Source organism: Cervus elaphus, chromosome 1 (genome assembly GCF_910594005.1).
Source record: "Cervus elaphus chromosome 1, mCerEla1.1, whole genome shotgun sequence".
Lineage (NCBI taxonomy): Eukaryota > Metazoa > Chordata > Mammalia > Artiodactyla > Cervidae > Cervus > Cervus elaphus.
Window position 1 is genome coordinate 88,498,481 of NC_057815.1, and position 13,892 is coordinate 88,512,372.

The window sequence follows — 13,892 nt, forward strand, 5'->3', positions numbered from 1 at the left end:
TCTTGTCTCATGGTTACAAGGTGGCTGCTGCCCATCCAGACCACATGTCTGCATTATAGACAGAACACGTAAGAAAAAGAAGCAATAAAGACTACTTACATAAGAAAGCAAAGGCTTCTCCCGAAATTCTCAGCTTATAACTCTTTGGTCAAAAGTATGTCACATGGCCACATCTAGCTGCAAGGAGGTCTGGTGAGTATTTTTAGGTAGACACATTGGCATACAAATAAAATATGGGTAATGTTAGTAAGAAAGAAGGTTAAGTTAATAGAGGGTGAACCAGGGGTCAGCAAACTACACCAGTGAGCCAATCCAGTTCATGGCCTATTTTTAGAAAGCTTTATTGAAACATAGCAACACCTGTTTGTTACAACACTACAATAGCAGTGTAGAATAGCTGTGACAAAGACCATATGGCCCACTGAGTCTAAAATATTTATTCTCCGGTCCTTTACAGAAAAAAGTTCCCAACCCCTGGGGTGGGCAATGAGTACCAGCAAAGGAAAGGCTTTTTTTTTCCCCTGGAACACTCCAAAAAACATTCCAATCATGAAAAAAAATCTGAACTTTTTTCTTCTCTGTTTACATTATTTTACAGTTGAGGACAGATGTTTGTTTTGAATCACACACAGGATGAATGAGAAGCCTTTTAAGCTTTTCAGGGCATAGAACCATAGGTCTTAAATCAGGTATCACTAGTGGTGGTGTGACTTCCATTCATTCCACAAAGAGGTGCTGAGTAGCTACTGTGGTGGGAATTGTATCATGTCCTAGACAGGGACAGGATGGATGGATGAATGGATAGATGATCAATGGAGAGAGAGAGAGAAAGCAAGAGAGAGAGGGGTCAGACTCGCAATGTCATGCCTTCTTAATTTTGCCTAAAAAGAAAAGTGAAAGGGTTAGCTTCTCAGTTGTGTTCAACTCTGCAGCCCCATGGACTGTAGCCCACCAGGCTCCTCTGTCCATGGGATTCTCCAGGCAAGAATACTGGAGTGGGTAGCCATTCCCTTCTCCAGGGGATCTTCCCAACCCAGGGATCAAACCCAGGTTTCCTGCATTGCAAGCAGATTCTTTACTGTCTGAGCCCCCAGCGAAGCCCCAATTTTGTCTAGAGAATACACATGTATCTGAGGAGAAAGGCATATAGACTATGGTCTGCTGCTGCTGCTGCTAAGTCGCTTCAGTCGTGTCCGACTCTGTGCGACCCCATAGTCTGAGCCCACCAGGCTCCCCCGTCCCTGGGATTCTCCAGGCAAGAACACTGGAGTGGATTGCCATTTCCTTCTCCAATGCATGAAAGTGAAAAGTGAAAGTGAAGTCGCTCAGTCGTGTCCGACTCTTAGTGACCCCATGGACTGCAGCCCACCAGGCTCCTCCGTCCATGGGATTTTCAAAGCAAGAGTACTGGAGTGGGGTGCCATTGCCTTCTCCAGGCTATGGTCAGTATTGGGTAAAGGCCTCATTGCTGTAACAAAGAGATCCCTTCATAACGACATCAGGGATTCAGGGATGTACGTTGATCCCCCTCTCCTAGAACAGTCTCAAAGCAGTCAGGGCAGGTTGGCAGGTGGCTCCACTCCACACAATCAGAAACCCTGGCTCTTTCCATCATCCTTCGCCAACAGCCTCTAAAAGTATGCATGCCACGGTAACAGCTGGGTGATAGGCACATTTAGGTCTCGGGTTATAGGAAGAGGAGGAGAGAACATGGAGGAGTGCCCACCTAACATTTTAAGGCCTGGACTTGGAACATACAACACATCACCTCCATCCCCAATCCAGAAAGTCACGTGGTGGTTCACCTACCCACAAGGGAGCCTGAGAAATGTGCCCTCTGGCTGGGCAACCATACAATTATCTTGGACAAATGGGAAATGAATCTTGGTGGAAAATTAGTAATGACCACCACATACAACAGGCTCAGGAGTCCTTGCTGAACTCAGGCTTGAGACAGTCAATACCTGTGTGTTGCCAGGAGCACTCAGGCCCTCCTGGTACCAATCCACTGACCCCCCCCATACCTGGGAGGTTAGTTCTGTTCACCCTGACTGGTAGGTATTGTCTCCTTCTGACATCATTAGTGGCTCCCAATCAAGGTTAAGAAAATAGGACCAACCACACCCATAAATGGTCCCACTGCCACGTTAATGACCTTTTGACCTGCCTCATACCAAGTTCACACCCTGGATAATTATTCTTGACAAAACCTAAAACTTCACCCTTTATAAATGGGTTAAACAATTAACATTCCTTAAAAACAACTCAAAAGCAGTTTGTGCAAAGTGCACAGCTCCTAAGGCCTTAGATCTCTAAGAAACATCCCCACTGCTCCTTTCCCTATGAAAAGCTAAAAGGATTGGGGTCTGTGAGGCTTACTGTACTGGCCTATCACAACCTTAATCAAGGGAATGCTGATAATGGTGGAATTTCAGATGCAGCATATGGGGAGGGATTGGACACAGGGATACACCTTGGTCTCCTGGCCCCTGGAGAGCTCAGACTGTGCCCCAAACATCCAGCGTAGACTGTCCCTGGGTCTCTCTCAGTGAAGTGCATCAGGCCTATAAAGAGCATATACTTTTGCCCTAGGGGATCCAGGTGACGGCACATTCATCAGATAAATTAATCCCTGTTAACCTGCCATGTACGGATGTGAGTTGGACTATACAGAAAGCTGAGCGCCGAAGAATGGATGCTTTTGAACTGTGGTGTTGGAGAAGACTCTTGAGAGTCTGTTGGACTGCAAGGAGATCCAATCAGTCCATCCTAAAGGAAATCAGTCCTGAATATTCATTGGAAGCTGAAGCTGAAACTCCAATACTTTGGCCACCTGATGCGAAGAACTGACTCATTGGGAAAGACCCTGATGCTGGGAAAGATTGAAGATGGGAGAAGCAGGGGATGACAGAGGATGAGATGGTTGGATGGCATCACCGACTCAATGGACAAGAGTTTAAGTAGATGCCAGGAGTTGGCGATGGACAGGGAAGCCTGGCATGCTGCAGTCCATGGGGTTGCAAAGAGTCGGACACGACTGAGCAACTGAACTGAACCTGCCAAGCTGAAGGGCCCTTCCAGGAAACCACAACCTCTCAGAGACAAGCTTGCCCTGTTTGTCACTAAAGTATCTGTCACCGTCAAAATATCAGGCCTAAGAGAGAAGAGTAGGTTTAGGGATTGCTTTTCACAAACTAAAACCCACACCCTTTAATGTTAAGCCCTGAAATGAGACTCTCCAAGTCAGAGCACCAGCTCAGTCCCTTTAAGCCTTTCCTTCCCCCAAAGGGTGATTTGATCCCCAAGGTGACAAAGTGATCAAACAGGTATCCTCCACCTAGAGACCTGCCCATAACTAGGAAGCAGGAAGTCCCATTTCAGGAGGAAGAGGACAGGCCAGGGGCAGAGCTCACCATGGGAGGTCTGCACTGGCTGGGGCTATTGGTCCGTGTTTATTCCATTGCAACCTCTCCAGTTCCCATAGCCCACCACAGGCTGTTTGAAACCCTAGTGAGGGTTTATACAGTGAGCAAGTAAGACTCTAAATGCACTCCATAGGTTTTACCTTTTTATTATGGAAATTTTCAAATGTACATAGAAGTAAGGAGACTCTTGTACCCTCCATGGACCTAAGCCTAACTTCAACAACTGCCTATATCCTTTTATCTATCAACCTTTGGGGTTTTCTTGCCAGGGAGCGGGATGGTCTTGAGAATACTGAGTATTTTCAAGTAAATCTCAGACTTCTCATTCACAAATCAAAAAGGACTAATCAAATGGTGTTTGAAATACTACAAACAAATAGCAGTCCTTACTTTCAACCATATCAGCTAGGAGGTTGAGACCCACTGGCAAAGTCCAGCCTCCTAGTTTTAAGGACAGTAACTCTGGAGAAGTGAGCTACCCAACGTTAGTGGCTAGAGCGGGAACCAGGAAGAAGTCCTCCCGGCTTCTGGAACCAGTCCTTTTCTGGAACCAGTCCTCCCGGCTGCCTGGTGAGTGATGGCCCAGGCTGGCGACCATTTCCCAGGCCCCGTCCCTGGGAGGGGGAGGGGGACCTTCCACTAACCGCCGGACTGCCGGCGGGAAGAATCTCGGCTGTTCCCCCGAACATATTTCTGGAAGCACAGGCCGGGCGCCTGGCAGCGGGTCACGGATGCAGCAGGGTACTGGGACCTGCAAGCCGCGGTAACGAGTGGTGGGAGATCCCGGGCGGGATACCCGGGTCTGGGGTGGCCTTGAAAAGAGAAAGGGGCCTGCTCCCACGACCGGCGGGATAACTCGCAGCCAAGATTAGGCTGCGGCCTGGGTCGCCCTGCGGCCGACCCGGTTCCACGTGGGGAGTTGGCTGGCGAGACTGGCGCGGCGCCCACACCCGGGGCTGGGAGCAGGAAGTAATCTCCCGAGGGCGAGGCCCTGGGCGCGGCGCGGCAGGTGCAGCGCCAGGCGGCGCGGGCTGGCGGCCAGAGCAGAGGAGGTGAGCGCCGGGGTCGCCTCGCGGCTAGGGACCGCCAGCCCCGGGGCGGGAGCTTGCGGCTGGGCCCGGCCTGGGGCGGGGGGGGGTGGCTTTCTGGGAGGGGGAGTGGGGCGCTGCCTTGAGGGTCGGATCGGGCCGCCCGGCGGGCCTCGAATATGGGGTAGGGGCGTTGCTGGGGGTGGGTGGTGGGTTTCAGGCTCGGGAGAGGGCTGGGGGCTTTGAAAGTAGGGAGAAGGAGGCCACTGCAACAAGGTTTCGGAAGTGTGAGCGTGGATAGGTGGAGGGATGCGGCGAGGCCACTGTTCTCTGGACCCCGGGGACTCGGGGTGGTGCCAGGGCTCTGGAGACGCGGTCCTGCCCGGGGATGAGGGGCAAGATGGCCCTGCAGATGAGCGGAGTCGGAGGGAGTTAAGCCGCTCGAGGAGATGGAGCAGGGAGGGAGGGAGGGCTTGCTGGAAGGGGGCCGAGGTTCTAGCACCCACAGGACCCTTCCGCGGCTACCGAGATCCAACACCCAGCACCACCAGCTGCGGGCGGGGAGCGCCCACCGGCTGCCAGGGGCCCGCCGCGAGCCAGACTCGGAAAGCCACTTCTCCGAGGATGTGGCTTTATGGGAGATGCCGGGCGCGCGGGCTCTTTAAGGAGGGTGTTGGGGGCGTGTCAGGAAATGAGTCCTGGGCCCGCCTCCCCTGGGGGAGGGGCCTCGGATGTCGGCTGGCTTCGGGGCCGAGTGGAAGGCTGGAGCCTAGGAAGACCGCGCGCCGCGGGCTTGTACCGACCCAATCCACGGCGGGTCCTGAGGACCCAGGCCCTGAGCGCCCCCTACCTCGCCTGCACCCTCTTTCCAAAACCCCCCGCACACCCTCCTTTCAGCTCCTTGCATGCCCCCCCCCGCTTCTCGCCCTGCAAACCTTTTCTTTCCCATAGCAGCCCATGCCTGTTTCTCTCTGCACCTCTTCCTCACGCTGTCCCCCGCCCTTTTGAAGCCCCTTCGCCCAGCGTTTCTCCTGCTCCCCCTTCTCTTTCCATTCCTCCCCTCCCCCACTTCCCGCTGATTTCCTCCCTACTCGGTTCCAGCCCCTTCTCCCCTAACTTGTCATCTCTGTCCAACCTTAGCCCATCAGGCACCTTTCCCCTGTCTTGTCTCATGAGCCCCCTGAGGGTGGGAGCAGGTGGTGGAGCTCATCCCAGAGCAGAACCTCTCCATCCGAGAGAAAAGTGGGAGGCCTCCAGGCCACCCGCCATGTGACAGTTGAGGACTTCAGTTTGCAGAAAGCAGATGTGAGCTCGCTGCCCTGTACTCCAGGAAATCAGTCTGGCTGTAAGCTGACCCAACTCCTCTGCTACCATGAACAGGGCCTCTCTGAAGCGGTCAAAAATCCTGCATATGGCACTGATGGGGACTTCCGACCCCACCGGAGAGGCAGAGGCCAGCCAGGAGAAGCCCTTTGTGCTGCGGGCACTGCAGATCGCCCTGGTCGTCTCTCTCTACTGGATCACATCCATCTCCATGGTGTTCCTTAACAAGTACCTGCTGGATAGCCCCTCCCTGCGGCTGGACACCCCCATCTTCGTCACCTTCTACCAGTGCCTGGTGACCGTGCTGCTGTGCAAAGGCCTCAGCTCGCTGGCCACCTGCTGCCCTGGTACCGTGGACTTCCCCGCCCTGCACCTGGACCTCAAGGTAGCCCGCAGCGTCCTGCCCCTGTCGGCCGTCTTCATTGGCATGATCACCTTCAATAACCTCTGCCTCAAGTATGTGGGTGTGGCCTTCTACAACGTGGGTCGTTCACTCACCACCGTCTTCAACGTGCTGCTCTCCTACCTGCTGCTCAAGCAAACCACCTCCTTCTACGCCTTGCTCACCTGCAGCGTCATCATCGGTGAGTGGCCAGCCAGGGACGCAGGGAGTGGGCGCGGGGGGTTGAGGGGGGAAGGATTGGGGGAGGATGGGAGCTGAAACCCTAAAGAACAACCCTGTCAAACGTCTTTGGGCTTTATCTGCCCCGGCTCCCTTGTTTTGACAGTCGTATGAGGAAGAGTCTGGGATCCAGAGAGGGCAAGTAACTTTCTGGAGGTCACCCAGCAAGCTAGGGGCCCAATCAGGGCCCTTCAAACAAGATGGGATTATAATCTATACTTCACACAGGGAAAACCAAGGCACAGAGAGATTGAGTGATTTGTCAGAGATCACACAGCTAATAAGTGGTAGAGGTGGGATCTGATCTCAAGCAATCTGGCTCCTTACATTTGACCACTGTACTCTATTGCTTCTCAAGAGTTCGAGTGTCTGACTTCTCATCCAGTCCTCTTTCTAGAGGACATTACATCTCTTAATAAATATGTGTATACCATCATCCTCTGACCTTGCAGGCTTACAATAATGCCTGAGACAGTGGCAAGGGAGATGCTTTGAGATAACTTAGCTGTCTTCCCAGACTTGACCCTCAGAAAATAAAAATTACTAATGGGGACATTGTGTTAATTATTTTCATACAACATCTCCTATGTTCCCCAGAGATTCCCTGAATGGTATTATCATCACCATGACCGACTACATACACACAAGGAAACTGACACCAGAGAGGTTAAGTCACTTACATGGCCCCACAGCTAAGAAGTATCCAGCCTGGGTTGGACACTCAAACTGGCTGGCCCCTCAGGCCTATATTTCTAATCACTCCGCTCTGTTCTTGTCCCCTAGAGTAGCGGCCCCCAGCCTTTTCGGCTCCAGGGACCAGTTTCGTAGAAGACAGTTTTTCCACAGACTTGGGGGTGGGGGGATGGTTTCAGGATAATTCATGCCAATTACATTTATTGCACATTTTATTTCTAATCTAATGCTACCGTTGATCTGACAGGACATACTGGTCCATGGCCTGGAGGCTGGGGACCCTGCCCTAGAGGTTAGAACTGTGCCATCTAGTTCAGTAGCCACTGACCACATGTGTCTATTTCCATTCAAATTCAATGAAATTTTTAAAATTCAGTTACTCAGTCGTGACCTGATTCTGTAGCCACATTTCAAGTGCTCAGTCACCACGTGTGGCCAGTGGCTGTTGTACTGGATGACACAGATGGTAGATCATTTCCCTCATCACAAAGTATTTTATTGCAGCCTGTTAGGTAGGAGCACCCCCAGCTTCCCACCCCCTCAGAGTCCTGGGGCTCAGTCTTCCAGGAATGGAATCTTTCTCTGAACCTCTTCAGGTTCTTCCTGGTTCAGCACACTTCATCTTGGTTGACCTACATCATCTTGGTTAGTATCTGAGTCCCCAGGCTGAGTTGCAGCAGTTGCGGGGAGGGGCCCATCCCATGCCACCTGTCCTAGAAAATGTTTTCCTCATTGAGCCACTGGGGGACCTAGGCCTGCCCAGTCTAGGTTCAAGGTGGGAGAGAGAAGAAGGGCAGAGGTTGGAGCGAGGGCAGCTGCCAAGACCCCTGGCAGATCCGTCTCAGCAGCTCCCATTTCCCCCCCTAGGGAGCTGGTATGGACTCCCAGGCCACACTTAGACAAATGCCCCAGGGATCTCCACTTCAGCCCCACTGACTTTATGGAGTGGGGGGTGAGGGGGGAGAGGGAGGGACTTCCTGATTGGCGAATTTGCGTGCAGGCTGGTGAGGTCATTAGGGAAACTAGGCCCAAGTCTGAAAAGTAATCAAAGCAGCGGATGGTGAGACAGCTTCTGGGAAAGTGCATTCACTGGTTGGCTGTTGGGACAGGCGCCCAGGAGATAGTGCTGTCTGCTGGCCCAGCGCCTGGGCCTCCTCTCTGCAGTGTTGCCCCACCCCCTCACCCCACCCCCGTTCCTCCTTATGGAGGAACATGGGTCTCAGGTGACTTTCCAGGCCCCCTCCTCCTCCCTTCCTTGGATAGTATCATTCCGCGCTCCCTCTTGGCTGAGATTCCCTCTGGGGTCTGGAATCTTAAAAGGGGCAGTCTCTCTTCTGGACTCAAAAGGTAACCAGCAGGAGGGCTGGGGGCCCTCTGGCTGTGCCCCCAGAACCAGGCTGTGGGTACCCATTTGCAAAGGTTCTGCCGAGAACAGAACACTGCCAGCAAGTGCTTACGGCCCAGTCTTGTCTCCTCTGATCCTCACGACCACCTCCAGAACAACCTACGTGCACTCACTCAGCAGATATTACTCACTAGCCAAGCATGTGCCAAGAGCTCTGGGGAAGCAAATTCTGAAAAGGTAGACGCAGGTCCCACACTCCTGGAGGGCATGGGGTTGATGCCCAGCAGTCAGGGAGTTATGCCGTGACTCGGACATAAAAGGTGCTGCGGAAACCCTGGCAGGGGTGGAGAGGGGGAGAGAGAAGAGCGGGGAGGGAGGGTTCTAAGCTGGCATTCCAGAGGAAGTACTAGATGGATGTAAGGAAGAAGTGAGGAGAGAACGTTCTAGGCAGAAGAAAAAACCCGCATATCTGCGTGGCTGGACCAGAGCAGGCTGTGCCCGTGAGGCTGCCCAAGTGAAGTGAGCCTGGACTGTCTCCTGAGGGCTGTGGAGATGCCCAGAGAGGCTTTAAGCCAGGACTGGACCTGAGCAGATCTGTCCTGCAGGGAGATCATGCTGGCTGCAGGGTGGAGAGTGGATTGACTGCGGGGGTGGCGGGGGTGGGGTGTGTCAAGAACATGAACCCAGATGTCCACAGTGGAAGGACAGGGGAGCTCAGAGAATTTAAGTAGACTTTTCGTGGGCCACCCAGCCTTTAAATGACAGAGCCCAATCGGAGTCCAGACCTCTCTGACACCAAAACCATGTGGCCGGCTGCTGTGGCAGGAGATACAACATGTGTAAAATTTCAGCCCCTGCCTTCTGGGAAAGTGGGGTCTAAGCTAGAGAGACTGTACTGTCCCCATGGGCAGGTGCCTAGCAGCCCAGGGCAGGCAAGGGTCTAGAAGGAAAGCACAGGCAGGAAGGAGCCAGGAAGAGGTCTGGGTGATGGTGGTTCCAGGAGAGACTTGAGCCCTGGAGAGGCTGGCTTTGACCTCGAAGAATGAGTGGAATCTCCCAAGAAGGAGGAGAGTGTTTCTGGTTCAGAAGATGATCAAGGGTGCTGAACCCTGGTGTGAGAAGCAGGGAGATGAGAGTGGCGACTCGGGGTGATCGTGGCATGGAGATGGGGTTCAGGGGCCTGGGGAGCCCAGCATGCCAAGCTGAGGGTGGGCAGTGGGGCACCAAGGAGGCTCCATGGATAGGAGGTGTCACAAAATGAGTCTCGGAAAGAGTCAGCAGCTCCAAAGACCTCGGGCCACAAGTGCTTCTCACCGCAGTAGACTCCCATGTCACAGACCGGGAGGCTGAGTGAGGCTCTAAGACCTCAAGTCACTCGCCCTGGGTCACCTCCCCGACTAAGTGCTGTAGCCATGCTCAACCTTCGGAACCCATTTCACACGTTGCTTTTGAGAAGGCCCCAGGCCAGCCCAGTCATCCAGTTACAGGGCTCTCACAGCACCCTGTCCTGTCTTATGGAGCTCATTACAATTGTAATTAAAGAAGTAATTAGGAAAGGAATCGTTTTAATGGCTCTCTCCTCTGCCGGAATGCAAGCCCCATAAGGAAGGGTTCCTATCCTGGACTAACTCCCCCAGCCCTTGTGCGATGCTCTGCACATAGTGGAGACTTTGCACACCTTTCTTGCAGGAAGGGCCAGGAGGATGGAATGGTGAGATCAGCGTGACACAGTCTGTGAACTTGGGTGGCAAAAATTCTCTGTCCTTCCTCCTCGCCATGCTGTTCCCCTCTGCCTGCTGCAGGTGGCTTCTGGCTCGGAGTGGACCAGGAGGGCGCGGAGGGCACCCTGTCTTGGACGGGGACCCTCTTCGGCGTGCTTGCCAGCCTCTGCGTCTCGCTCAACGCCATCTACACCAAGAAGGTGCTCCCGGCGGTAGACGGCAGCATCTGGCGCTTGACCTTCTACAACAACGTCAACGCCTGCGTCCTCTTCCTGCCCCTGCTCCTGGTGCTGGGGGAGCTCCGGGCCCTCTTCAATTTCCCCCAGCTGGGCAGCGCCCACTTCTGGGGTATGATGACGCTGGGCGGCCTGTTTGGCTTCGCCATCGGCTATGTGACGGGACTACAGATCAAGTTCACCAGTCCCCTGACCCACAACGTGTCTGGCACAGCCAAAGCCTGTGCCCAGACGGTGCTGGCCGTCCTGTACTACGAGGAGGCCAAGAGCTTTCTCTGGTGGACGAGCAATATGATGGTGCTGGGGGGCTCCTCTGCTTACACCTGGGTCAGGGGCCGGGAGATGAAGAAGATGCAGGAGGAGCCCCACCCCAGGGAGAACGAGAAGAGCAACATGGAGGTGTGAGCTTCTCCAGAGACCCAGGCACGGCCCAGGCCCTGGGGAGCACGCCCCTGAATGCAGTGAAGGTTCTCTCTGGACCCGGAGACTGTGACCTTACAGACGTGATGGGAATCTGGTGGTTGACATGGAGCCAGTGTTTCCCAGTGATGTCAGAAACTTGCCAAACCGATCTCAACCCCTTTTCCTAGTTCCAGGGTTTTGTCCTCCCATAGGAAGGAGGGATGCCCCCGTGAGAAGAGCCAGTTAAGTTCTCTGGAGGAGTACCAGCTTGCAGGGAGTAGGACAGGGGCTCGTGCCAGAGATTATGCCCCCTTCCAGGGCCTTCTACCTCCACACGACCTTTGAGGTTGGGAACAGGCCACAACCTTGAAGGGACAGCATTGGCAAAGCCAGCCAGTCTTCACTTACACTCAGGAGAGATGGGGCTGTGATCCCATTAGAGGTTTAGGGTTTGAGAAACCTCACCTCTCTGTGTCCCAGGCAAGTAGCATAGCTTTGACCGCCCCCCCCCCCCGCCGCCAACCCCAGACCAGCCTTCTTTTGGAAGAGAGCATGGGCTGGGATGCGGGAGGAAATGGACAAACGTTCCCTCTTCTCTGTGATGAGACCATCAGGTCCCATGGAAGGGGGTGAAAGGTTGGCGGTACCCAAGCCTGGTCCTGGCACCCGCAGGGCTGCTGGGAAATGGCCTGGGGGTGGGCGGCATCATGGGAGAGCTCCCTGTCCCCGCCGTCTGCACCCCACGTTTCTGCTGTTTGAATGTGATACGTCCTTCACAGGCTCAGCAGGGTCAGTGACCCTCTCCCCCAATCCCCTACACCAGTTTTCCCCGCCTCACTCCTCTGCTCCTAAGGGGCAGCTGCCACGTGGCACAACTGCCTGGCTCGGGGAACAGCCTCCCCGAAGTGGAGCCAGCGGCCCCCTTTGGCTTCTGTGAGCCGTGCCTCCCCAGGAGGTGCTGAGGGAGCAAGGGTCAGCTCAGAGCTTTCTACCTCAGCTGTGCTGGGCCCCCTCAAGATACAGTTCCCGCAGGGCTGGGGTGGTAACCTGATCCAGATGAAGGCGTTCTGCTAACAATTGCAGACATCCCTGAGTTTAAGGCTGAAAGAATCTTCCCTTCCGCTCACCCCCACCTTCCAGGCCTCAGCGTGGCTTTCATGACTCCGTCCCTTCCGTCGGGTGTTTCCTTCCACCCAACTTCTGGGGGGTAACTGCTGGTGTTTTCAGTCCCTGGAGCAAAGGGCTGGGGAGAGAGGGCCTTCTCACCGCCCCTCTCTTCTAGTCCCTCCACCCTCCCAGGTGGTTTCTGATGAAGTTGGTGGGACTTGATGCCCTGAATTGTGTGCGATTTAATTAAAAATTGGACTAAAACATCTTGTGTGTGTGGAGTGAGAAGGGACAGGCAGGATCTGGATGGGACCTGTGAACAAAGGCTCAAGCCTGCCATCAGCAAGCCGGGGTTCTAGCACAACAGCCCTTCTCAGAACCTGTTCTCCCTCCAGGCAAGGGGTTGATCCAAAGACCAAAGCTGCTTCCAGACCTCAAGTTTCCTGTTGGTCATTGTTGCCACTTTCTGGGTACTTGCCAGAGACAAGACACTGCTGAGTGCTCTGTTCTGTCATTCATTTCCACAGCCCTCTGCAACACGCCTTGAGGTGGGTGCCGTCACTCATTCCCCCATTTTACAGATGAGGACACTGAGGCTTGGAAAGCAACACAGGAAGGAAGAGGCAGCAGTAGGAGTCAGACAGAAGTCTCTGCTTTCAGAGCACAGTTACTTAACCACAGTGGCCTTAAGTACACCCAGCATTTTTTGAGCATCTACTGCTTGCCAGGCACTGGTGGTAGGACGTACTGGTATGAGGACCCCAATCTGCTTCAGGGGACAAGAAAATAAACACACATCAAGGCTCCCATAACAGATGCAGTATTGCCCTGAGATCTCAGAAGATGGAGGGACCACGTCTTCACAAGGGCCAGGGTGTTTGAATATTACTGGGCAAGCAGGGGCACCAGGAGCAAGGGTAGACTGACCCAGGAAACAAAATTAAGCTGAGAAAAGAGTACATGGGGAGTGATGAGAGGTTTTCTTTGGCGAGGCGGGGAAGTGTATAGAAAAGGAGAGTGGACCATGGTGTGAACGGCCTTGAATGCAGTGGTCCATCTGGTCTTGATTCTAATCAATTTTAAAGCCATCACCAGGTCCCTTAAACAGAGAAGGGACATAATCGTCTCTGCACCCTCTGTATAGTCAGAAGATTGAGACAACATTCTTCATGTTATTAGTACTTTCTTGAACAAGATTCAAGAGAAATCTAAATAGTTTGAAAAATATTCAGGCAGTCTCAATTCACAGGACAGAACTGAACAGCCTACTGTCCAAGACCTCCACACAGAAGAGCACAAAGATGTATGGTGTCTGAGGGTGGATTCGCATCCACGTGCAGCAGAACATCCAGTTCTGAGGCACGTGAAGCCCAGAGAACAACCAGAGCCAGCCTTCCAGCATCCCAGGTTCCCACAGTCAGCACCACCGCCCCCAGCTCATCTCTATGGTGTTTAAAGGAGCCAGGGCCGCCCCCAGGAACGTTTCGCCTGCAAGAAGCAAAGAAAGTATGCCTTCCCTGGCAAGTCCACAGTTCCCCTTCTCTTTGGTTCCCTCCCCCCCCGCCCTTTTCTTAACAAAGTGTCTTGGTTTTTTTTTTTCAAAGTGTCTTGTTTGTAACATAAAAATAAGATCACTTTTCCCCTTTGATTCCAGTGGTAACAGGTTGCTAAGGGGAAAATGTACATATCAAGAAGGAGTTTATCTCCAAAATTTCCTCTAAGAAAAGGCCAGGAAGGCTTAAAGAGAACCATATACATATCATATACACATCTGACATCAACAAAGATACCCTGAAATAGTGGGAATTCAACTTGGAAAAAAAAAAAAAAACCCTCAGAAAAATATTTTAATATGCCCCCAAAAAACAAGCATAAAATAGTCTGGTACAAAAAGGCAGAGATGTGGAAGTCAAGCTGCCCAGAAAAAAAAAAAAGAAAAATGGTGGATGAAATGGAAAATTTAGGAACAGGAAGCTGATTCAACACTGAC

At 53.2% G+C, this 13,892-nt stretch overlaps 1 protein-coding gene across 3 annotated transcripts; it reads left to right on the forward strand.

Annotated features, from left to right (window-relative positions):
* Window positions 1-3,871: 3,871 nt before the first annotated feature.
* On the forward strand, window positions 3,872-12,168 carry SLC35C1 (solute carrier family 35 member C1). Of its 3 annotated transcripts, none has more exons than XM_043910265.1 (3): window positions 3,872-3,995; window positions 5,834-6,360; window positions 10,239-12,168. In XM_043910265.1, exons 2-3 carry the CDS (start codon window positions 5,865-5,867, stop codon window positions 10,796-10,798), a joined length of 1,056 nt encoding a protein of 351 aa, XP_043766200.1. In that variant the 5' UTR covers window positions 3,872-3,995; window positions 5,834-5,864; the 3' UTR covers window positions 10,799-12,168. The 3 variants fall into 3 exon arrangements, with proteins under 3 accessions (XP_043766200.1, XP_043766183.1, XP_043766191.1); XM_043910248.1 differs by lacking the exon at window positions 3,872-3,995 and adding an exon at window positions 4,035-4,188; XM_043910256.1 differs by lacking the exon at window positions 3,872-3,995 and adding an exon at window positions 4,347-4,477.
* The last annotated feature ends 1,724 nt before the right edge of the window (window positions 12,169-13,892 follow it).

Coding starts and splice junctions, on each gene's coding strand:
- SLC35C1 (XM_043910248.1), top strand. CDS start 4,157: ATGCAGCAGGGTACTGGGACCTGCAAGCCGCG. Junction 4,189..5,833: donor ACTGGGACCTGCAAGCCGCG/GTAACGAGTGGT, acceptor TACCATGAACAG/GGCCTCTCTGAAGCGGTCAA. Junction 6,361..10,238: donor CACCTGCAGCGTCATCATCG/GTGAGTGGCCAG, acceptor TGCCTGCTGCAG/GTGGCTTCTGGCTCGGAGTG.